General features: G+C 33.7%; 2 protein-coding genes across 3 annotated transcripts; one reads left to right on the top strand and one right to left on the bottom strand.

Annotated features, from left to right (window-relative positions):
* Positions 1-722: 722 nt before the first annotated feature.
* Positions 723-13,001, top strand: LOC126828171 (protein RCC2). The gene is made up of 11 exons (XM_050557780.2): positions 723-987; positions 3,898-3,988; positions 4,390-4,530; positions 5,107-5,238; positions 5,758-5,846; positions 6,863-6,977; positions 7,632-7,798; positions 8,888-9,068; positions 9,203-9,308; positions 9,467-9,539; positions 9,915-13,001. The coding sequence occupies exons 1-11, from the start codon at positions 811-813 to the stop codon at positions 10,086-10,088; spliced, it is 1,446 nt and encodes a 481-aa protein (XP_050413737.1). The 5' UTR covers positions 723-810; the 3' UTR covers positions 10,089-13,001.
* Positions 13,002-13,981: 980 nt separating this feature from the next.
* LOC126828174 (COP9 signalosome complex subunit 7b) lies at positions 13,982-25,223 on the bottom strand. Of its 2 annotated transcripts, none has more exons than XM_050557789.1 (9): positions 25,095-25,223; positions 23,227-23,389; positions 22,564-22,639; positions 20,077-20,165; positions 18,648-18,707; positions 17,615-17,757; positions 16,417-16,522; positions 15,608-15,732; positions 13,982-14,528 (listed from the first exon to the last, which is right to left on the bottom strand). In XM_050557789.1, the coding sequence occupies exons 2-9, from the start codon at positions 23,371-23,373 to the stop codon at positions 14,492-14,494; spliced, it is 783 nt and encodes a 260-aa protein (XP_050413746.1). In that variant the 5' UTR covers positions 23,374-23,389; positions 25,095-25,223; the 3' UTR covers positions 13,982-14,491. The 2 variants fall into 2 exon arrangements, with proteins under 2 accessions (XP_050413746.1, XP_050413745.1); XM_050557788.1 differs by having other exon boundaries at positions 23,227-23,400; positions 25,095-25,218.
* Positions 25,224-25,624: the final 401 nt, after the last annotated feature.

Genomic DNA, 25,624 nt, shown 5'->3' with positions numbered 1-25,624 from the left:
CTAACAATCTTGTGTCTCGGCATCTTTATACGCATGTTCCTTTTTTTGTCATTAGCAAAAACTTATAGAAAACGGAAGATATTTTTATAAATATGCATATCCTGCACATCATATCCGTCATTTAAATGATTTCATAAAAAAAATTGAACAAATTATGAATGATTGAAAATTGACAAAAACGGTCCTACCACAAAAGTATTGCAAAAAGTTAAAGACAATGAAAGATCTTATCATATCCAAAATTGAGGCGATTTCAGAAAAAAAAATAAAAATTTTGATACGGTAATCAAAATTTTGACAGGGAAATAGTTAACACTGGATAAACACAAGCACAGAAGAAGAAGAAAACGAAGAAGAATCGTGTTTACCTCAAGGTAACAGAGAATGGTTTACTTTCATTTCCAAGAGGCAGTATATAGGCCTATAAAAGGGAATAGGCTACACTCATACGACAAAATACATAGAAGTTATGACAAATACGTGTGTAAATGCTTGGACGCCCGGACAAGAGGTTGTATATTTTAAAGGGAATACACTCATACGACAAAATACATAGAAGTATATATTTCTATGACAAATTACGTGTGTAAATGCTAGGACGCCCGGACATACAGGTTGGTCTGGACTAGGGTTTGAGACGAAAAACCATCATTGCGAAAAACATAGCAAACACGCCCGAATATAGCCCAGCTTGTCGTGAAATCTCGTCATGATGGCGGGAAACAGCGGGAATAAATGAGAGTACGGTCACAGAGGTACTGGAGTTCGCGGTAATTGTTAAGATTTTGATTAACGAATTAAGAAAAGAAAATGCCCCCCAAGAAACGTGCGAACGGTGGAGAAGCTAAATCACAATCTAAAAAACGAAAGAAGAACAAAACCACCGGCGATTCCGACGATTCTGACTTAGACGGTGAAGGCAACTTCGGGGGAAACGGACAGGCTGAAAACAATGATGATATCGGAGAAGAAGAAACTGTTGATATTGTGAGTGAAAATAATTTCACAATTTTATGAATAGACCAATTCCCAACTACAGTAATCAGAACATCATTTTGAACAGCAGTCTTCTGTGTATATTATAATCCCATTTATTACTCAGACTAATGATCTGGCTTCTTTTCTTAGGAGTCCTAACTAGATTGATTTCTAAAAAATAACCAACAGAAAAAAGTAGGGAATGTAACGTAAGACAAAGACTGTTAAAATATAGTGACAAAGAATTTGATATGGCCCATTTATGATTTATTAGATCTAGTTTTTAAAATAATTGATATTATTTTTGTCCTCATTCTACAGCAACTTGCTTTTTGATGATTCTTAATGCTAATTATTAAAAACCAAAAAAGAATAAAATAAATAATCTAGATCTAAACTAATATAGATTGAAAGGTTCGTGGAAATTGTCATTGATTGATTGCCAGACCTACCAAATAAAATTGAAATAAAATAAACACATGAAATGGGGTAGATTTACTTAATTGCTGTGCCATGCTTGGCACCAATATGCTGAGACTGTTGGCCAATTTTATAAAAGATAACTACATGTAAACTATTTTTTTTCAGCAAACGAGAAAATGGAAATCACACCAGATCATCCATGAGATATGAATTGTGTATTATAGTAGAAAAAGAGCTATTTAAGGCCTAACTAATTCTTTCACGTTTGAATTTTAGAACAGATAAAAACTATTTCAAATCACTTTTTAAAACTTATATTTTTTTATCATATACATGCGTAATGACTTTTTATATACCCACATGGGAATGTGGTTGTATATTGCCGTCTGTCTGTACGTCCGTCCACAATTTCTTGTGAACACTCTACAGACTACATTTACTGATTGGTTTAAAATTGATATATGTTGTTTACATTACTGAGATGAAGAAGCCTAATTTAATTTCAACAATTTCTGTTTTAATTCTAGAGTTAGGGCCCTGATTTCACTTTGTTGAACGTCGTTAACGACAGAAGTTATCATCCGACCGATCTGTATAAAATTTATAGGCATTATTTAAATTAGTAAAACAAAAGATTTCTGTAAATTACTTCTAGAGTTAAGGCTCTTATTTCAGTTCTCAAATGCCGAAAATTACAAACTGATCTGTATGAAAAGAATAAATATGCGACAACCCTTGTTGACCGCTCGGGCGATTTACCTGCTGTGGGTGTATGTTTCTTTTTTCCTGGCAACCTATCTTAAGATTACAGAATTAATCCTAATTTCTTCTCATATTATACATCTATCAAATGATTGCCACTGCAACATTTCTCAATGACTCTTGTTTAATTTATCACACCGGTTTATTTTCAGTTTTAATTAAATTTATTCTTTCTGATCATACTTATTAAGAATGCCAGTTAACTCATCCACAAGCAAAATCGTCCACACAAAAAGTTTAGTTAAGTTGTCCACAAATATCAAAACTCGTTGGTTAGTCATCCACAAAGCATTGATTGACTTGTCCACATGATCTTGTTTAATTATGGGATATAGAAATACTTGGTTAAGTAGTCCACACAACATTGTTCAATGTTTGGAACACAGAGGGCATTCTGTACTGAGTGGTGCTTTATCATCATACCCACATGGTTTTCATAGTTTGATGTGAGTATAATTTACTTTAGGGCAATTGGCAGACTATCGCCAAGCTAGAGCAGTCACGTTCATGAATAACAAACAACAAAATAAATCCCTTTATTCAATAAGTAATCAATAACAAATTTCATTAATAACTAACAAATTCAATAACAATTTCAGTAATAAATAACAAATTAAAAAACAATGTCATTAACAAACAACAAAATTCCCCAAAAAGTCACTACACAGCCACTAAACAACAAACCTCTTTTAATTGTCCCGACATACTTTTTTCTCCCAGTTCGTATAATTCCCAGATTTTAAATATTTTTTCAACAATAGTGTCAAACTTCTTCCTCTGTCTGCACATCAAATTCGTCTGTTACTACTAGTCGGTGTTGCAGTTCTGCAGTTTTAGATTCATCTTGTAATAAATGAAGTATTAGGTAAAATTATTGAAATAAAATTAAACCATGTTAGTCCCGAAATGACCTAGTCAGTGTCGAGTGGACGTTAAACCCCATTTCTCTCTCTCTCATCCATCTCATTCTCCACATCACCCTCAACCTTTTTCCCCTCTCACTTCCACATCACCTTCTAGATCACCAGTGGAGGAAGGAGTCCAATTGGGCATTCCTGACAATGGAACTTCACCCCCTTGAACAATCTGGCGATACGCCTCCCGACGCATGGCAGAATTGCAAATACAGTGTTTGCAGCAGTCACAACCATCGCATTGTAATGCCTCTTGTTGGGGACGAAATGCCTTAGCACAAACAGCTCACACTAGCCATAGTAAATAGTCAAATAGCACATTTCAATTAAAACTTAATGATATAAATCAGTAAGAACTAATGAAGGTAATAGATGTATATATACATGTATACACAAATTTCATAAGAGTATACTATACTTTATTACAAAACATAGATGAACTAATCTAAAACCATAACGTCAATCAACAAACAATAGAGGTTTATTTTATTACAAAAACATTGTGAACTAATCTCGATCGTGATTGGTCAACCAGGCCAGTTGATTATTGGCTAAATAAAACAATTATAAACAATCAACGAGTAAAACTTTAAATTTATTCCATACAATTAAAGTCAAGTATTAGTTGTGGACGACATAACCAATACCTTGTGGACGAAGTAAGCAGTGGTTGTGGAGGACTTTGCTTGTGGACGAGTTATCTGGCACCCCTTATAAACTGTTAGGGCTATTTACTTTCTTTAGTTTGTGTTACCTGTGATCTTTTGTATAAATGAATAGAAAAGAACTTTCTGACTGAATGTTTGTAAATTATTTTCAGACATTAGATGCTCCCCTTTCAACTGGAGAACTTGTGATTTGTGGTGGTACCAATTGGGATTTAATTGGTCGTAGTAAAGTTCCAGCAGGAGGTGAATTATTTTATATGCATCCACAGTTATAGTTAAAAGTAGTCATATATTATCGCTACCCCCTGCCCTTTTTTATTGTCCACCATTCCCTTTGATTGAACATTCAAGAGGATAAAGTTAATCGTTCGATTGACTTAAAATTTATGGACATTTGTTATTGTCCATGAGGTAGAGAAGCCTTTATTGTTTTTTTACGAAAAATAGAATTGTGTCGTGTATTTTTATGTTAGTCCCAAAATGACTTGGTTTGTGTTGGTTGGAAGATCCTGAGGAAGTTTCTCCAATGTCCAGGTTGAACCCAGGAAGATTTCTTTGTTATAAAGTTTACTCAGTTTTGAGTCAGTTTATGAGAATTTAATGTTTTAAAAGTTATTGATTAATATGTGTTTTCTTCTATTTAGTTAAGAATCGTGGCGGTCCTAATTTATGGGGTCCCCATCGTGTTAAAGGATTAACAGGTGTGAAGATACGATCTGTTGTTACCGGTCCTACAGCCTGCCATTGTATTGTTATAACAAATGAAGGAAAAGTTCTGTCATGGGGTTTGTATTTTTGTTCTACGTACATTTTTATTACCAGTGTTGCAGCATACACATATTTTTATTACCACTGCAACATACACATAATTGTATTACCACTGCAACATACACATAATTTTATTACCACTGCAACATAACATAATTTTATTACCACTGCAACATACATATAATTGTATTACCAGTGCAACATAACATAATTTTATTACCACTGCAACATACATATAATTGTATTACCAGTGCAACATACACATAATTTTATGGTTTTAGTCTCGATCATACAGCTAATAATAACTATAATCATGGGCCAAGGGGAGATCAAGATGGAAGTAAGGTTGTAAGATGCCATAATTCTGCACGTCTGAAATGTTTGCTAAATTGACTCGGGTGGCGAGGGCTCAGTACAGTAGTGTATACAAGTGATCTGTTAAGTTACAATAATCATTGATCTTTATTGAAGTCATCAGATGCAGAAATAAGACCTCAAGGAATTTGTGCCAAGACTGATCAGCAAGTTAATTTGAACCTGTATCACTGGAAAAAGGACGTGTATTTTATAGTGATATGTTTCTTCTATTTTAGGACGAAATGAAAAAGGACAACTAGGACATGGTGACACTGAACGTAGAGATTTACCAACTAAAGTTGAATTTTTAGACCCATTTAATATAATAGATGCAGCTTGCGGTAAAAATCACACACTGTTTTTAACAGGTATGGTATAATAATAATTTTAAGATATGAAATATCGAGAATCATTTTGTAAGTTCATAAAATTAATATGTACCAGTAGTTCTTTGTTATGCATTGAAATATTAAAACTAACTTATATTCTACACTGTATAAGCTATACTGATTTAAAATCTAAAAATTTTAAGGTCTTATTAATTATAATTAATATGTACCAGTATTTCAGTGGCATTGAAATATTAAAACTAACTTATAATCTACAGTGTATAAGCATTATCAATTTAAAGTTTTTAAACACTCAATCTTTTTTTGGATTAGATTTAGTCTAGCTTTTTCATGTAATTCCCTCTACCACCTTTTAGTGAAATATCTATGTCATTGTTTGTCTATGTCCATGTTTTCAGAGGCTACCAGACATACAAAATGTAGGCTACATGTAAAATTACAATGAGGAGAGATTAGAACAGTTTAAAAATACATGACTTTTTGGTAGGGTTTTCTATACTTTTTATTTAATTATATATACTTTTGTTTATATTTCAGATAAAGGAAAGGTGTTTAGTTGTGGGGAAAATAAATTTGGTCAGCTTGGTTTAGGACATCAAAATCCAACTGTAACTTTACCATCAAAGGTAATATTTGTTAGGGTTTTTTGGGGGTTTTTTTTTTTATTTATTTTTTTGTCTACTATATTAAAACTCATATTTTCAGAAAATAAACCAATCAACGACTGATTATCGAGATGCTATCTATTGTAGATTTATTTTTAGAAATAAAGAAAAATAAATATAATATCCTGTTTTATACTTAAAGATGCATTATGTAAGATTTAGATAAAGATCTGACCTTTACTTAAATATAGATGATGCCAAATGAAAATAGTGAGAATTTCATTCAAATTACATTATTCGGAGTGAAGTTATCATAGTTTTGACAAGATGTGGCATAAATTGTTTATCGTATAAATGGTACTTGTTATTTGAGACTTATCTGGGATTCACAGATTTTAAATTAAATCATTAAATGTCGACCATCTTTTAATCAGTTTAAATCTCGGCCATCCAATCTTCTAGAGGGTTTAATCTAGACTTGTTGTGTTTTATGAATGTCTATATAATAGTTTATATAACATTTGAAGCCAAAATAAAGACCTGCAATAGGCAAATTTAGCTCTTACATTATGCATCTTCAAAATTTGACATTTGTAATAGTATTTTTGCTAAATCCAAATGTAATTACATGTTTTTTTTTTTTTTTTTTACTATTTTAAGCCCCAAGATGCCAGAATTAATGTTTATTTAAGACCATACGCAAACCAAAAGTACTAAAGGGTTATTGGGCCAAAAATTATTTAAATTGATCAATCCTAACGCAGGTTATGCCATTATGGCCCTTTAAACATTCAGTCTGTTGCTATTGATTTCCCACTGCCATTTTTATTTGTCTTAGACGTATAAATATATAGTAATAATAATTCTGTTTTCTACAATATTTGGATGTGTTTAATAACACAATAACAACAATTTTGACATTGAGTTTAATTTGGATAAGCAAACTATCAGTATTAGGAATTTACTATTGATTATCCTATGTATTGTGTTGCACCCAATTCTCTCCCTCTAATTTATGAATTTGTTGTGTTTTACAGGTACATTGTAAAGGTCCAGCTATACGTAAAGTAGCATGTGGGGGAGATTTCAGTATGATATCCGATATACGCGGTAACTTATTTTCATTTGGTTGTCCCGAATATGGTCAGTTAGGTAAGTATACACTAGCATCTTGTATTCAAATCTTAAAGATGCATTATGTAAGAGCTGAATCTGGCTAATGCAGATCTTTCTTTTGGCATCAGATTTTATGTAAGTTATAAATTGGATGGTTTTGATTTTCAGCGGATTGAAACATGATTTGCCAGTCAATAGTTTAATTATAAAATGGATAATCGAAAGGCTGTTTATTACCGTAACAGCAGTAGCAATGACAATCGAGACTACACTGTTCTTTAAACGGCTATAACTCAGCTCATAATCTATTTTTCACTACTATAGGGAGAAGTACTAGTGTCAGCGCAAATTCTTACATACTGCATCTTTAATTGGCCCCCATTTTTTCGAGGAATGCAGGGGAATATTAAAATGGGTCCATCAGCCTGTATGTCTGTCCGTCACACTTTTTGGGACACAATAACTCTGCTCCTAATTGAGCTTAACTTTTCAAACTTGGTGTAGGTGTGTATTTGGTGAATGCCTCGATTGAGATCGATGGTGAGTTGCTTCCAATTAAGTGAGAGTGATGAAACTCTTGAAATGGAATAAGGATTGTGTTTCTTTGAATCCTGGAATATGTACTGTTTATCATTATTTTTGTACAATGAAAAATAAAACATACATTACAATGTAGATAATTGTTTTCAGGTCATAATTCTGATGGTAAATATTTTGTGACGAGTAATAAGTTATCGTTCCGTTGTGAGTTAGTACCAAGGAAAGTGAATGTTTTTATTGAGAAGAGTAGAGAAGGCCATGTTTTACCTGTAACAGATGTAGTAGTACGTGATATAGCTTGTGGATGTAATCACACAGTAAGTTTCATTACAATATAAATTGAGGGCCTGGCAAGTAACAACGTATAATCATTCAGATGGATAAAAAATCAAAGTCACGTGTGCATTGATGTACAAGTAAAAAGAACCCATGGCAGTTGGAATTTGATGTTATAAGAGTAGGCTGTAGCACATCTGTCAGGACAAAATTTTCCTCATAGCACACTACTACAATGTCTTTCTAGATTTCAATGTAGTACACAGTCGGTACAGATTCTAAAATCATGTCAGTTGATGTAATGTGAAATAGTGGTCATCTATTAATATGTCAATACTCTCAGTACTGTACCAGAATTTCGCACAAATCCTTGAAAGGATTTTTTTCTTTCTGTCTTAATGAAGTTCAGATTGCCATAGAGCTTGTAACCTGCCTTGATCCTGTCATTTCTACCATTTTCATGTGCAGGGGGAGTAACTCCACTTAGTCCTTGGTTTCAAAAAACTGAAATGGGGTTTGAACACCCTACTGTTCAGTTCGTTCTTACTGGGTTTATGAAAACGAGCACTCATCATACTGTATGTGTGCTATGAGAGAAATTTTGCCCAGACAAAGGCGCTACGACCTCTTATATCGAATACCAACTGCCAGTGGATCTTTTACGTGCATGCCAAGTGAACACACAACTATACATATTACATTGCCCTTGTTAAAAACTTCTTAAATGTCTAGATAATCTTAACGTAATATACCAGAACAGTTCTAATAATTCCCACCTTTATCATCTTATCGATTTAATGATGACACTGGGTCTAATAACTCATCATGAGGCTCATGACTTTATTCAACCCCATTATCATTATGGTGAAATTCATTATTCGGAAGAACGATGCCATCTCAGAGAGTTAAAAAGAATGTGGATATGATAATCATAAAGTCACGATTGTTAAGTAGATTATTTTTGCTAAAATGTGGAGAAAAGGCTGAGGCTTCACCATTTATTGTGTATCGAAATTGTTGGTTTTACTGACTTATTGGCATGTGTGCTGAAAATATCTGAGATTTTTATCTGTTGCTAGCATAAGGGTACTGGGTGGAACAATGCTATGAATATTGATATTTCATTGCAGATAGTCAGAGATTCAAAGAGTCGTGCATATACATGGGGATTTGGAGGATATGGTAGATTAGGGCATGCAGGTCCAAAAGATGAAATGGTACCAAGACTACTTAAGTTTTTCGATGGCCCAAATCGTGGTGCAGGTCAAGTGTTTGCAGGTTCACAGTTTACTTTAGCCATCAGTGAAGTTGGTGAGTTGAAAATTGTTTTCATATTTAATTTGGTCACCCACACCAATTTCAGTATAACAGATTTTCCCCCCATGAGTCTTGAGACCAACTGTTAGTCTGGACAAAATTTTATTTCTTTGTTCCACACATTTCAGGTGCTTTATATTTATGGGGCCAGAATAAAACTTCAGGAGAAGCTGCTATGTATCCTAAATTAGTTCATGATTTGACAGGATGGAAAGTTCGTAATGTGAGCGGAGGGTAAGTAAAATAAATGTTTCTATTGCTGGATATGACAGTGGGTTGTAATGTAAGATGTAGACTTTTTTGTTTATTATTAAATAAAGATCACATGATGAGTACGTTTTGAGGATTTGACCCTAAATAAATGGATATATTATTGTTAATATGTTTTGTAGTTTCCGAAGTATTATGGTAGTAGCAGATGAGAGTGTTATAAGCTGGGGACCGAGTCCGACCATGGGAGAATTGGTAATGATGGTTTTATTTAGTAACCTTACTAGTTTTGATTACTTCTTGTATGGTGTATATTTCAAGTGCCCCCGAAAATACAAGAACTACTATCATTTTTGTAATAACATCATAAACATAGTGTAGACAACATATTGCCTTCCTTCAATAAACATCAAATAGTGATAACAAAATGGAGGATGCACGATTAAACAGTGGCAATCGACTAAACACCAGAATTTCATGTGTAACTTGTTAGATCATGGCATAGATCTAGTCACCATTCTTAGGACTGACAATACCTGATTCAATTTCTACCTGACACATAAGCCAACAAAGCATAGAACCATATGTATACATAAATTAGTTTATTAATTCTTTTATGTTGAATTTTAGGGATATGGAGACAGTAAAGCTCGATCATCAACAACACCTCAAGAGGCTAAACCATTAGACGGCGTCTACATACACAATATTTCTCTGGGCTATGCATTCTCCTTGATTTTGGCACGAGCTGATTCAGATGAAGAGAAAGAGAGATTGGAGAAATTACCTATATTCACACCATAATCAAAATAAACATTATCACTTGTCTTAGTTAGAATTTGCTGAAATCATATTTTTATTTCAGGGATGTACATTACACAAATACATGTATTAATCAGATTTTGTTTTATTGACAACTTTATGAGAGATTGCCGTTGTCAGTAAAATAAAAACGTTTACGGTAGATGTTGATAATAAAACTGTAACAATGCATGAGTTGAGTACCGGTATATAGACAGAATTTTTAAATTGCAAGTCAGTTTCACAAGTTTTTGATAGATCTTAATTTAACTGTCTCAAAATGTGACAATTGACAGGTTGGGTAAGCAATAATTATATTTACATCAATACAGGTAGATAGAATTATGTAGAATACAAAAACATGTTTGATTTTTAACTGTCAGCTTTTGTCTCTTGTCAAGAGGCAGAAATAAAAAGTTGGTAACGCACAAAGTAGTTAACATAAAACTTACTTCTGATGCTGGTTACTTTTAGATATTTGAGTGACAGTTTGTTTTGTAATATGTCTTGTTCCAATTGAGTCATGGAACAATTTCATTCTGCATAATTGACAGTGAGAAATTCACTGATTTAATTAATGGTATTATGAAGAAAATATTTAAAGATGGGTTCCAAGAAAAGTATTTATCGGGTGGTTATTTCCAATAAAAGTATGGTAATTTTGGTATATATGGAAAGTAGTTCACACGCGAACATTGAGCGCTTGATGTACAAGTTGATAAACTTTATGAAGAGTTAGACGTACAACACTTTCTGAGATAAAAATGACAGAAAAAGACGCGGGTTGTGGATAATCCGAGAATTTAATTAGGATTCGATATTTGTAATAAATAGTAAGCAATTAAAGACAACATCGTCTTATGTATGCAATAAATTCTCCTCTGACTGCCAAGAGAGGTAAGTCAGTTGACCAGGTTAGATCGAATTTTTATAGCAGGACATTCCTTCGCAATTACAATGTTTGAGAAGGATTTGAAGCAAAATTATGACAAATTAATTAGTTTGAATGTTTTTAGTCCATATATACCATTAAATCACCCAGTTTGTAGGCGGGAACCCATCTTTAAGAGTACAGTAACTTTGTCTTTTACATCGAACAAATCATGAATAAATCTTTGGACAGAATCTACACTAAGACCAAAAGACAGTAAATATATTTCCTTTTAACATACCATTACTGCTATAATTGACTTAATGTCATTAATATTCATCAATTTTCATCGTTTTCTACTTGTCTCTAGTTATTTGTGCCTTTTCTTCTGTATATATTTGAGTATTAGAGAATATTTTAGAATGTTGGATTTATGAACACGGTTAGATTTTATGTGTGTACAACATTTAATTTTCATTAAGATAACTTGGTAGCTTATTGTGATGGTCTAACTTAAATTTAATAAGCCAATCAAACGAGGCAGCTGATTTACATATGAAGAAGATAACTGTTTTGTTTTGATAAGGTTGGGTTTTAATTTACTATGTGCAAAGAATTATTTCTCCACAAAGCAATTCAAATAATTTGACCCCACCCGGTGCACTCATTAATTCATCATAATACAAATCAATGAAATCATCCATTTAATTATTGTGATCCTTGAGTGGCATTTAGCGATTGAACACATTAAAAACACAACACAGTTTATATGGAAATACAATCACTGGTTTATAAGTATAGCACGAAGTTTCGACAAGTATTCTCTTAACGATAAGAGAATACTTGTCGAAACGTCGTGCTATACTTATAAACCAGTGATTGTATTTCCATATAAACTGTGTTGTGTTTTTAATTATTGTGATTTAATCCTCGTTTCCATATCATTTTAATTTCATATTTGGACCAAATTGCGTCAAGTCTTTGAATTTTCCCCACATCCACAATTAAGTTACTATAGTAATGTTGAACAGTGTGGTAAACTCGGGGATTGATACTCTCTCAGGGAAAAATTCAAGCCAGATCATACCTCTTACAATCTTTGTATTGAATTCTTGTAGTCCCCATTAATTTATGTTGTAGTACTTTATACCTTTCTAAATATAATCTAATTGATGTAACTTATTTTGTGTTTATTTACGTTTTCACAACCTTCACGAATTAGATTGCTTTGAATCATAAACGAAGAAGACTCTGATTCCTTAACAAAGGATGTACATGTATCAATCCCTGTTGAAACGTTTGTGGTTTGATTCCTGTAATCACCAGGAATTTGTGTATTATATGTTTCTCTATTTCTTCAAGATATCATGTTACAATGTAATTGTATTGGCCATTAGTAAATCCATGTATCATTATTAATTCATTCATTCGAGGAGTTTGGTGACCTTTTTGCTTGTATAAATGCTTATGCAGCTAGACAGTGCTAATTAAATTCAAATTTTGCAATTTTTTTTCAAAATACATTTAGCAATGATGAAAAGGAAGATTTGTCTGAAATAATCATATGGAAATTAGGTTTTAGGATAAAAAACACAGACATAAAAAGAATCTTATCCTTGAAATATTTTTCGGTAATGTAAACCCAGGATGTGCATAACGCACCCAAAATGAGTATATCAAGTTTATTTAATTTCATTTTGACAAATAGTGATATTTTTAATATACATATCACAAAATTAAGCAAATCTTGATATATTTACCGTTACAGATTGATGAAGCTTTCTTAAAGATCAAATTTATTTTTGTGGTAATTCTTAATTTTAATATGAATGTTGATATTCTGGAGTTAGTGTTACTGATTAGATTATGCATTTCCTTTTTAATACCCACTTTTGACAGAACCTGTTAGAGATATCCCAAGACATTTTGTATACTTATCATTACATGTATATCATTGAATGTTTCATTAATGTAAATTTAGGTGACACTGTTAATTTTTATTAATCTTTCATTAAGGTACATTGTAATTAAAGTGCTTAAAGCAACCATAATGGTTTATATAATGCTTTATTATTATTATTTCAATATCTAATGAATGTCAAAACCACCTTCAAGATATTTGAAGACCTGTCTATGGAGCTGATAAGGGAAAGAAGTGTGCTTAGTAATTTGGATGGTACAGAAAACAGTTGTACACTTTGGTGTGCACAGTGGCAAATTAAAGAATAGGCTGAAAATTTTCCTTTTGCATGGCAGATATAATCGTAGGATATAACCAAACTATTTTGTTGATTCATAAATCATAAAATATATTAAGCCTTGTCTGTCATTGAGTCAAGTGGCATGGTTTCAATCCCACCTGACACAAAGTTGGGAATTTCAGCCCACAAGAAGTCATGCTGGTAACTGAACAACAATTAAACCTATCTGCATTTAGAAAGGTCTCACACCCCCTCCCATCCCAAACATTTAAGCACACCTGGTCTCCATGTAAAAAATCTAAGCAAGCTGAACAGAAAAAATATATACATTTACTAAAAGAGTAGACAATGAGAATGACAAATAACCAAGTTATGATCCAATTGACTGTGTTTCAGATCATGAGACTAAGAAGCCTATTAATTTTCAACAATTTCCAACAAATACTTTATGGCCCTTGATCAAATTGAAAATATTTGTGCTGCACACTCTTAAAGAGGCAAAAGTTATGGTTTGTATAGTAAACTAAGAACTGGAAGCCAAAGATTTTAATTATTTCTGATAATTATATTTACTTCATGGGTTGCTACTCTTGATCAGTTTTTAGTGACTTGTTAATGCTCATATTACATTTTAAAAAAAAAAAAAAAAAAATATGTGACAACTTTTGAGTACTGCTCATAAGATATAGCTACTGTGAGTATATGTTTCGTTTCCAGCATAGGGATACACAACATAATTTAATATGCCTTCTGCATTGTTGATGGTATCCTTGGCACCCATAAATCATATCCTTTCTGGATTGTCCTTTCTTCAACAAGTAAGGTGGAGTTAAATATTTGTATTTTTTATTTCATACCATTTTACAATATTTACATCTCTCAGTGATATTCTATAATAGAAACTTATTGTTAAATTTTTTGTGTAATAATGATCATAGGGAGGAATGCATCACACAATAATGAAACATATAGAATATTCTGCCAGAGTTTGTTAACATTTAACCTTATTTATTTTTTAAAATATATTACTGATTTTCAAATAAAGGCATATTATAAAGTATACATGTATTTATTGGTGGAAGATAGGGTCACAATCAAATATCAAACTGTTTTCTACTAAATTCTAAGTGATTATTTTTTTCCTTCCTATTGGAAAAATAAACCAACTAGCAATTGGAATTAAGCACTAAATAGTTAAACAATATGGCCGGTTTGGCCATTCTTCTCTCTTGGGATAATCACTTATATTTTTAATAAAGTTTCTGTATAGCACTATTCATAAACATCATCATATAGAACAAAACCTTGACTTTACTTAACAATTTCTTATATCTTCACTTCCATAATTTTGTGGCACTGCTTCCTCTTAATCTAAAAATTTTCAAAAAAAAGAAAATGAATTTTATTATTAGAAAGCTGCTAGGACACAGATGGTTTTAAACGTTTGATCATTTCTTCTTTGAAACATTTAGAGGCATACTGCCGAAGTCCATGTCTCTAAAATTAATTTTTTTCAAGTGAAACATGTAACGAAAAATAAGTTAATTTGGTAGTAGATCTACTAATATTATTTATTAATTTATTAATTATTATGTCTGCCTAACGTGTTTTTATATGCTGAAGTTTTATATGTTCACTGCTCTTACTGCTCGGACGATTTAGCTGCTGGGGGCGTATGTTTCGTTGCGTGGCAACCTGTCTTTGTCTTGGCCATGGGTTAATACTTTGTTGCTATGTGTGGCACAGTTCTCACAACTGCACTTATATCTATATATTCATATAATTGTGACTGTTCAGGGTAAACAGCTAAACCAGGGTTACATTAAAGGGGTGGCAAATTGGGTTGGAGACAGGGGACCCCATTATCAAAGTTGCCCCCAAATTAACTCCATAGATAAATATATCATATATTATGATCTACATGTTTTTGTCAAATAAATCTATCTATCTACCACACTGACATACAATGAACAGAATATGTCCCCTTTTCTCTGTTGAGGCAAGGGCCCCATGCAAGCTTAATCTGGCCCGGAGATACACTAGGGTGAGAGAGAGAGAAATGGGAATAATGTACACTCAGCAGAAACTAGGTCATTACAGGACTAATTCAATAATTTGCTTGAGGTGGCTACACTAGGATACCCTGAAGCAGAAATTTCATGAAGGCCTATACAAGCAGGTAGGTAAAGGAGTTTTCTGTGTTATATCACTAGTTTATATATATAAAATACCCTTCTTACAAACTTTTTATTAGGATATATAAACACCGGTAAGCTTCAGTTGCTCAGACTCAATTGTTCAAAAGTAAAGAGGACAATTCTATCTTAACTGAAAGTTTCTTGTCAACATTACTATTTTTTAAGCACATTTAAATGATTGCTATAACTACCTACCCTTTAGTTTTGTCAAGATTTTGGGCACATTTAAATGATTTCTCCATCTATACCTACCCTTTAGTTTTTGATGGTTTTTTACTGGGTTTATCTTGAGATGTTGATTGTTGGCTGTCTGTGATCATCTGATCTTCTAAATCTTGTTGGTGGGTTGTTTTTAACGTCTTCTTAAGATTTATAACCTGGTGAAAAAATAAAAATTACACACAAATATAATCAAGTTTGGCCAAGAAATTTCCTAAGTATTTTCCAGCATGGTAGGGAACAGTGTCTAGTTGCTCGGATGGGATTAAAAACCTGAGGCATAAAAAAACCCTTGACAGTTGGAATTTGAAATAAGAGTAGGTCTTAGCACTGCTTTTTGGGCAAAATACCCTGATAGTATATTGTCTATCTTCATTAGTCCATTTGGTACCATAAAGTAGGATGTTAAACCCCATTTTTTTCTTTCATTCTAGGCTTCTGATAATAAGCTATTTAAAATAACAAGTATTTTGTAATGCATAGTTTGAACATACATTATGCAAGTGCTAAATCTGCCTATTGCAGGTCTTTCTTTAGGCCTGAAATGTTAGCATCACTAGCCTGCGATATTTACTGGATTAGAACCCGGTGTGCTGCTTCTGATTAAATAAAAAAAAGTGGATAATCAAGACTATGTTTTTTATCGCACCAACTTTAGTAATGATGATCGAGGCTAGGCCCAAAATTCAATCGCTAAATACTCGTTTCAGGGTAGATCAATTTGATTGAAATTCTCAGCAAATTCCCATTACATTATCTAGTTTTTAACTATTATAGTGAGAACTACCAGCTCTTTATCTAATCTCCCATAATGTATCTTTAAGAACTTCTATATATTTTACCTCCTGTTCTGTGTTGGCTTTTATTTTATTATTGGTGTCTTTACATGTGTTAGCTTTAGATACTTGTTTTTCTATTCCCTTTAATACAGCTTCACATCCTTCACACCTAGAAATACAAATGTGTTCAATCAAATCAAAATAAAATTTAATTCCTGTTTCTTTGGAATTTATTTTATAGAACTTCAGACTACAGAACCTAGAAATATAATCCGTACAAACTGCTTTAAAGGAGATGAAACTCTATTCTCTGGCACCTTGAATGGGACACAAATTGTGTCACAACTCAAATAATAATGTAATATATAGTATTCTTCAGAAAGGGATATGTTTAGCCTCGTTCACTGAGTGACGTGTTGTTTCATTACACATGGTTTTCAAAAGCATTCTGGCACGAGATTCATGTACCAATTTTAAAATTCATTTTGTCTTAGATATCAGAAGCCCATCTTTTCACAGTAAGATAACAATATCAATGTTGATTTAAATTGACCAACAAGTGGTGTTAGCAATGTTGAAGACAATGGATGATAATGAGTTAGAGATTTGCCTCCTTTAATACAGATTAAAATCTTCTTACACACAAGTCATTATGGTCATTTTCTCTAACACTGTGACTGAACTTATGTAAAACACTGAAAGCAATGGACGATTTTTTTAGTAATATCATGTGAATAGTGTTACATAAACACAGATTATCTGATGTTATAGACGCTTCCTGCCAACTTGACACCTGTTCGCTATCAACATCCCTGGAGTTCTTGGTCTATGTCATTATGTAACGATTAGTTAACCTTACCTTGTTGGCATGTCTTATTTAAACTTTCTTTGATGATAAGCAAATGTTAAACCTGATATGATACATGATACATCAGCCAGATGTCTAATAACATTCCTTTGTCTGGAATGGTATATAAGCCCAGATAACAAACGAATCGAGAGAGAGGTCCGGACAGGACACGAGAGTGCAGGCCATGTGCGCCGAGGCACGGGACGAGACGGAATGAGGGAGAGCGCATTTGAGTTGGCACATTTGTGCCAAGCTAGGACATGGCTCCCTCAATACAAGTTAATTACGGAGTCTTAAGTTTTGTACATAATATGTTAGAAGAAGCCGAGAATAAAAGTATTATAAGATGTTAAACTAGTCTTGTCATCCAGAACTTGATATAAAAACACAATACTGTCACAATAGACTTACCAGTCTTGTAAGACACTAATAACCTCGGGTATAGATTCTTGTTTTATATCTCGACCGATGGCATAATCTACCTCTAACTGTTGATTCTTCTGATCTAATTTACCATGTATTACATCCGCACAAATAACTTCTATTATTATATCCTAGAAAGTAGTCAAAAGTTTAAACAAAGCTCACCATTTCACAATATAGAAGCAGGTATTTGGAGCAGTATTTAATGTTGAAACTGATAGTGAAGATTACCCACAGTTTTCTCTGGCATGATCAGGATGTTAAAGGGAGAAAACTGGGTCATAACGCCCGGTTTGAAATAATTTCTATAGATTTGGGAATTAAACTCTTTGTTCTGCCATCGTCTTTCTTTGCTGCGCAGGTATGATCGTCAGATTGATATGATCTTTTATTGCCGATAATTTGATTGACCTATATTGGACGTGGGAGGATCTCCGGCTTTTGGAATTTCCATTGACGAAGTGCATGCTTGAAGTTCAAGGTCAACGCCGCCATCACTATCTTCAGTTAAATCTCGTTTACGTTTCCTGGTGTCATTCTGTGATGTGTTCGAGTACTCGGCATGATTACCTCAATTAAGTTGTTTATTTATGAAATAAGCCGAAGGTATTCATTGTAATGATTGACTCTTTGATGGGTTTCTTAATCGACGAGTAATAATTAACTCTTTGTAATCGGCCGAAAGTAGATTGATTTATGATACCATAGTGGCCGGTTCATTGTTTTACCAATCGGCCTGATAATTAATTCATTGTAAATCGGCTGAAAGTAGATTGATTTGTGATACTTAGTGGCCGGTTCATTGTTTTACCAATCGGCTAGATTAAAGATCAATCGGCTAAAGCCGACAAAAAACAGCCGATTAATATCCCTGGTCATAAGAGTTATCCACCTTGCAACACAGCTAGCATTCTCACAAAATCAAATTAAAGTAATTCTATGTCTTTGAATAAATCAAATAGTAATTGTAACTTTGGGCCTTACTGGTAATCAAACAATGTTTTACTTTTGTCATACTTACTTCTAATGCTCTGACATTTTGGATATCAAGTTCTTTCAACAATACAGAATATGGAATACACTGAAATTTAAAAAACAGAATCATCTAAATGAAACAATTCCCTTTTTAAAATAACAACCCAAGATCATTTTAACCCATACATGAAGTGCTACTATTGTCATTTAACTGAACAAATCTTATGATGAGCAAGTTAGTAAATCACATTACATTACTTTATTATTAAAGATACATTATGGGAGATTTTAATAGAGAGTTGGTCATTCTTGCTATAACAGTTCAAAAATAGATGATGAAAGAAGAATATATTGAAAATTTCAGTCAAATTACTTTATTCTGAACAAAGTTATCACCATTGTAATTTTTGACTAGAAATAGGAGTCAACTCCCTCTTCAACGTCTCCGAGAATGGCCGATCATTTGATTGACAGGCGTTAACTCCACCTACATAATCTCGATTATCAAGTAACGTTTCCAATGGCTGTGCTACCGTTAGCCTATTCAGTTTGAGACAGGGTTGCAATTCAATTTGTATCACATTTATTTTTACTACAAATTAAAAATAAGACTTTTAATATCTGGTAGGCCTAGGTAACTCCAGAAGCAGACAAATAGGAAACAGTGATCCAATGGGGCTGCAATTCAACTGGGGTGATGTTAGCTGCGGTGTTTATCAATTTCCATAATTTTTCTGTAAACGCAAGTGACAAAGAGCGTACAATACCGACATCCAAACTCATTTTAACCACAACTAAACATAATATCAAGGCCGTATATATCGAACTTTCAATCAAATTGACTGACATGCGGCCTCACTCAACAGCGGCCTCGCTTCTTACACTCTATCATTTAGCCTCGATCTAAAATTTCCGGAAGTATGACGTCAACGTAACGCTTAAGCCTCGCTTACTCCGCCATTTAAAAATTTAATCAATCAATGAAATCCTGTTTAAATCCAAGCCATCCGTGGGTCTACAGAGTTTATTTTGTGCTTGTTGTGTAAATAAAGATCTAATTCATAATTTCTATGACATCTGAAGCCTAAATAAAGACTTGCAATTATCAGATTTGGCTCTTGCATAATGTATCCCCAGTCAAATGTTTTGGCAGAGAAAAGTGTCCAAACTGTGAAATATACCCAAAAAATCTTTCCAAGTGGGACAAGATCCATATTTAGCTTTGTTATTGCTACGTAATACACCACGCGACAATGAATTAGGTTCTGCTGTACAAAGACTAATGGGAAGAAGAACTAAAACGTTGATACCCACTAGTGAATCAAAATACCATGTAAAAATGCCATGGTGAAAAAAAACAAAAGGGGATAACATAAAAATATTATTGCACCAATTACCTGATCAACTCTGATCAACAGGAAATATCTATTAAAATAAATTAATTTTCTTTTTAAGTCTCTAATTCATTACCTTACCTTGGTTTTTGTAGCCAGTGATACAACAGTTAAATGACGAAGTTTTGTCAGCTGGGCTTTAGTTAATTCTGGTAGTTTATCTTTATTTGCTGAAAAAGAAAGAAGGAAAGATTGAGAAAATCTAAGACTCAAAGGCATTTATATGTATAGACCCATATTCCTGTAGCAATGGCCTGAGAAATCCCTCTCTAGCCATTCCTGTACTGTGACCAAAAACTTAGGTTTTTGACCGTCCAATCAAATCTCTTCTCAAGGGAATTTTCATGACTGACCGCTTAACTGGAGTGACTTGTTAATAAAATCTTGGTGTTTGTTATGCTTGGATGCATCGGGAGCAAACATCTAGGTTGCATCCGTAAATTATTGTGCCGCAGATGAAGTTTGCTATTGGAACGGAATTTTTTTGACTCAAATCTTTGATATAAGCCCTCCGATATAAATTCTGTAAACTTGTCTGTGTGTACCAACATTAATTACTGCCCATGTATCTTTGTTATGTATTCAATAATATTTATCCATATTTGTGAAGAAAATCCATGAAATATTATTATTTTTTCAAGAATAAGAATAAAAACTGTTGGAAGCCGTATTTCTATCCAGTCTGTTGAAACACAATAGGCTACAAAACATAACAATCCATTTCTTTGATCTGGGGTTTTCCCTAAATCGATTAAATGCATTAAAAGATGGTGAAAATATTGTTTGTTTGCTGTTTGGTCCAACATATGATAAACAGATTCCACGTGTGGTGATTATACAATGTTTACGTTTGTAGCTATTTTGAATAGCCTCATTTGTCAAACAATTAGCATTTCTACAATATTTTCCTAGGCACTGGTTAATTGAGCATAATAAATTTTGTGCGTTATGACATAATGTAGCCATGATTGTCATTAATTACTTTTATTTTGATATAATACAGCTCTGGTAAATCCTGATTGATTTGTTATGCTGTATTGGTTGTTGACCGAACTGTTGACCAGTCATAATTTGGAACACAAACTTGCGGTGAGTCTGGCAGTGTTTAGTGAGATTAGTTCTAATCAAACGAAACACTGCGAGGAGTATGGTATAGACCTTGACCTTCTCTGTAGTTATTGCATAAAAGTAGTTTTCCATGTAATTTGCATTTGAAAGTTCAGGAATAAAAACAACAATAACTCTTGCATTGTATTAAGTTCAAATCAAGAAAAGCCAACCTTGCCTTTTGTTCTGAAACTAAAACCACACTAAAGATAGATTGCCAGGCAACGAAACATACGCCCACAGCAGCTAAATCGTCCGGGCAGTCAACAAGAGTTGTCGCATATTTTTACTTTTTTTCGGTAATGAAACATTTATAATACACTAAAATCTGATTAAGAGCAACAACTCAAAAAACCATTAGAATTTTTTTTGTTTTTATAAAGTTCTGCCCCATGCTAACGTTTTGTATACAAAACTTTTAATACTGTATCATGGATTTAGCTGTTCCAAGTCATAAAAATTCATTGAAAATCAATATACTTGTTCGTCTCAAGATCTTAAACTCTGTGTATCAATCTGAAGTCAATCGGATATTAACTTTGGCCTCTAGAGTGTCCACAAAATTTTTCAAAGTGGTCAAGGGCCATAACTTTGGCAGTAATTATCAGAAATCTTTGAAAATCAATAGGATTCCTCGCCTCGTGACCTCAAACACTGTGTATACATTTAAAGTCAATCAGATATTAACTTTAGCCTTTAGAGCATCCACAAGGTTTTTTGAAGTGATCATGGGCCATAACTCTGGCAGTAATTATCGGAAGTCACTGAAAATGAATAGACTTCTTCGTCTTATGACCTTAAACACTGTGTATAAATTTAAAGTCAATTGGCTATTAACTTTAGACTCTAGAGCATCCACAAGATTTTTCAAAGTGATCAAGGGCCATAACTCTGGCAGTAATTATCGTAAATTGCTGAAAATCAATAGGATTCTTCGTCTCATGACCTTAAGCACTGTGTATAAATTTAAAGTCAATCAGATATTAACTTTCGCCTCTAGAGCGTCCACAAGATTTTTTGAAGTGATCAAGGGCCATAACTCTGGCAGTAATTATCGGAAATCGCTGAAAATCAATAGGCTTCTTCGTCTCACGACCTTAAACACTGTGTATAAATTTAAAGTCAATCGGATATTAACTTTGGCCTCTAGAGCGTCCACAAGATTTTTTGAAGTGATCAAGGGCCATAACTCTGGCAGTAATTATCGGAAATCGCTGAAAATGAATAGGCTTCTTCGTCTCATGACCTTAAACACTGTGTAAAAATTTAAAGTCAATCGGATATTAACTTTGGCCTCTAGAGCGTCCACAAGATTTTTTGAAGTGATCAAGGGCCATAACTCTGGCAGTAATGCACAGGTCCAGCACATAGTTAAAAAAAAAAAATATGACACAACTTCGAATCGTTATATTTCCTATCCCTAGTGTAAATGCTGTTAAAAGACCAAAATTTGGTAATTACCTTTATAGTCCTTGTAAGTTCCATAGGCAAATAAATTAAGTAAATTATAATGAGCTTCTTGTGGTCCAGAGGATAACTGTAACAAAAGAAAAACATGATTTACTAGGTACTGGTATGAGAGAGAGAGAGAGAGAGAGAAATGGGGTTTAACGTCCACTCGACACAAACTAGGTCATTTCGGGACTAACATATGGTTTAATTTTATTTACATAATTCGCATGCGCGTAGGGGTGTTTAGCAGTGGGAGGAAACCCACAAGGTTGGACAGGCGACCTTACTCCTTGTCACTTAAAACTGGGGAATAGAAACCACACCATTTGACTCAATGACAGACCTTATGATACAGCGCACACTATTCGGCCATCCAACCCCTCGAAGAGTAACCAATATAGCAGGCAAATATACTGATACATGGATTTGTTTTTAAGTAATAACTGAAATGTAACATTACTAATGTATTTTGGGTTCAACATTATTAATATTAGAGAAACTGTCGATATTGAGATGATTTTACTTATTTCTCTGAATTTATCTATATTGAGAATTGAATGAGCCAAGGTACACTGTTTTTTTTTATTAAAATATCAATTTATGCGAAAAGCTATTTAACCTAATTACAGACAACATTGTCAGTCATGAAACGGTGCTGCAGTAGTTTTATACCTCTTGTATGGTTGGCATGTCCAACAATTCACCAAATACAAATATTCCTGGTGCTTCTAGGACTTGATTTATTAAACCAACCGCTGCAGCTCCTTTAGCTGTTTTAGCCAATAGTACAAACTGTTCTAAATTATTTTCACTTGCCATCTTCAACTGCTGATTACTGAAATGAAACTGATTATCAAAATCAATAAATCTTATTGCTTTTTTTTAACAAGTTAAGAAATCTAAGTACCGGTAACATTGATTGATACTTCATTTTCCATGTTACATATTCATGCCAAAAGAGGTTTCTGTCAGCAAAATGCTTAAGGACGCAGGCCTCTCACTGCTCACAGAACGCGGACGAATGCTACGTTTTGTCATATTCTATAAAGTGGTCGAGGGGAAAATACCATCATTGCCCCTTCAGGAATTTATTAGTAATATTATACCAATTGGAAATAAATGCAGGATTAAGATTCGCGTTTTAAACTGGTTCATCTTAGCCGTCTGAATGGGTTGGCCTAAAAACCCCAGCTCCAGCTTGCTTTGAGCATGCACAGTACGCAGTAAGTTACATTCCTGTGGAAATATCGAGGTAAGACAGTGACAAAGTTATCGAAGTGCGAGAACCGAATAAAGAATATGAAGCTACCCATGCGTAGTTAACTCTAACCTACGACCGAAGAGGTCAGAATAGTTAAACTGGTTTGGCTTATAGTACGTGTGAACGCAACACGATGCTGTCTTAAAGTAGCTAAGTCTCTAACTCAATATCTTCCAAAGTCATACACGTTGAAAATACGAATTATTTGTCAATTCAAATCAACATTGATGTTGTGATCTTACCAGGAAAAGGCAGGCTTCTGATATCCAATATTTAAGACAAAATAAACATTTTACCATTGGTACACGAATCGTGTACCATAGTGCGTTTTAGCGTCATTTGCAACAAGTGACCAGAAAGAACAAGGTTAGACATATTCAACTGGAGAGCCTGCTCAATAGACTGGAATAACCAGATGCTAGAAATTGCTATAGGGTTGAGACACAAGCCGTATTTCGCTGGACATAACTGATTTGAAATTTAAGAGTCAAAATGGAAACAATTGAATTTAAATCAGTTTATATACAATCAGATTACATTATTATATGCGTTGCGACCCATTTGGGTCAATTTCTAGGTCCCAAATATTAGCGATTTAGCTCCTTTAAAAACCCCAGCGATTATGAAAATAAGCGTCTGAACGGGCTATAAAACATCACTCTTTCGAAACTCGTTCTTTAACAAAACAACCTTGGACTGGAACCACCTACAAGACACATCAATGCATTGCACCACTGTTGAGAGCTTCAAAGAAACTCTCACACTTCAGAGCTACTAGAGCTGCACTCTATATGTGCAGCAGAACCCTGCAGTGTATATCCACAGATACAGAAAATAGCTGAACACCTTCTGTGTGGCAGTGTTATGAATGCATCAGACAGATCCCCAAACTTCACAGGTAACACAGATCATCTTGCTATATATTATGAATATGGTATTAGGTTATATACATGTGAATGTGGGTTATAAGTTTTAAGATTCACATGATTCAGATTTGTATATTTATATTTATCAATTTGCATCACTGTATCGTGTATGCTGCCGGCAAAGGAATTTTCCATCAAAATAATTCTATTTTTTTTCTGATTCTACATGTATTCTATCTACCCAGTAATTTAGTAAAGTTACTGTCTCCCGTCAGCGGTCCAGGCAGAGGGTTCAACGGGGTGGTGAGCTGGAGGGTATGATTTTTGGATCTGTTTTTAATATATCACTGTTAATTCTAAACAGTACCGACTATCAGTGATTTTTACAAAAAGAAAAAAAAAATGAAACATACCTATTATCGTATAATACTGATAACAGTAACTTGATCTTTACGTCAACACAAAAAGAAAAATATAATGTTATAAATAATTTTCAGGAAGAGTTTTTTGTCGCCTTTCGTTTAATATCCAGAGTACTTTCCCCTGGTTGGCTAAAATTTTGGATTGGTATGATTTTAATGTAGACGAAATGAAGTGAAATGAAATGGGGGTTTAACGTCCTACTTTTCTGCGCCGACTGTGATAATGAATTTTGCCCGGATAGCGACGCTAAAACGGACAATTCTTATATATCGAATTCGATCTGTAAAGAGTTCTTTTAGTTTACACGCCCACCACCGTGTATACGAGAACTTTGTTTTTCGTCCCATCCGGGCGACTAGATGCCTTTCTTGCAGGCCGCCCCGTCCTGTACCAGTGACAAGAGGAAAGACGCTGCAAAATACTGGGGAAATTTCTGATCCACCGCATCTCCATTTTTTTTTTTTTTCAAATGCGACTGTTTCGAAGATTTAAAGTCGTAGTTGGGAAGTGGACGATCACC

The sequence above is a fragment of the Patella vulgata genome, chromosome 7 (assembly GCF_932274485.2).
Source record: "Patella vulgata chromosome 7, xgPatVulg1.2, whole genome shotgun sequence".
Taxonomy (NCBI): Eukaryota; Metazoa; Mollusca; class Gastropoda; family Patellidae; genus Patella; species Patella vulgata.
Note: the sequence above shows the minus strand (reverse complement) of the source record. Positions and strands in the feature narration are given on the sequence as shown.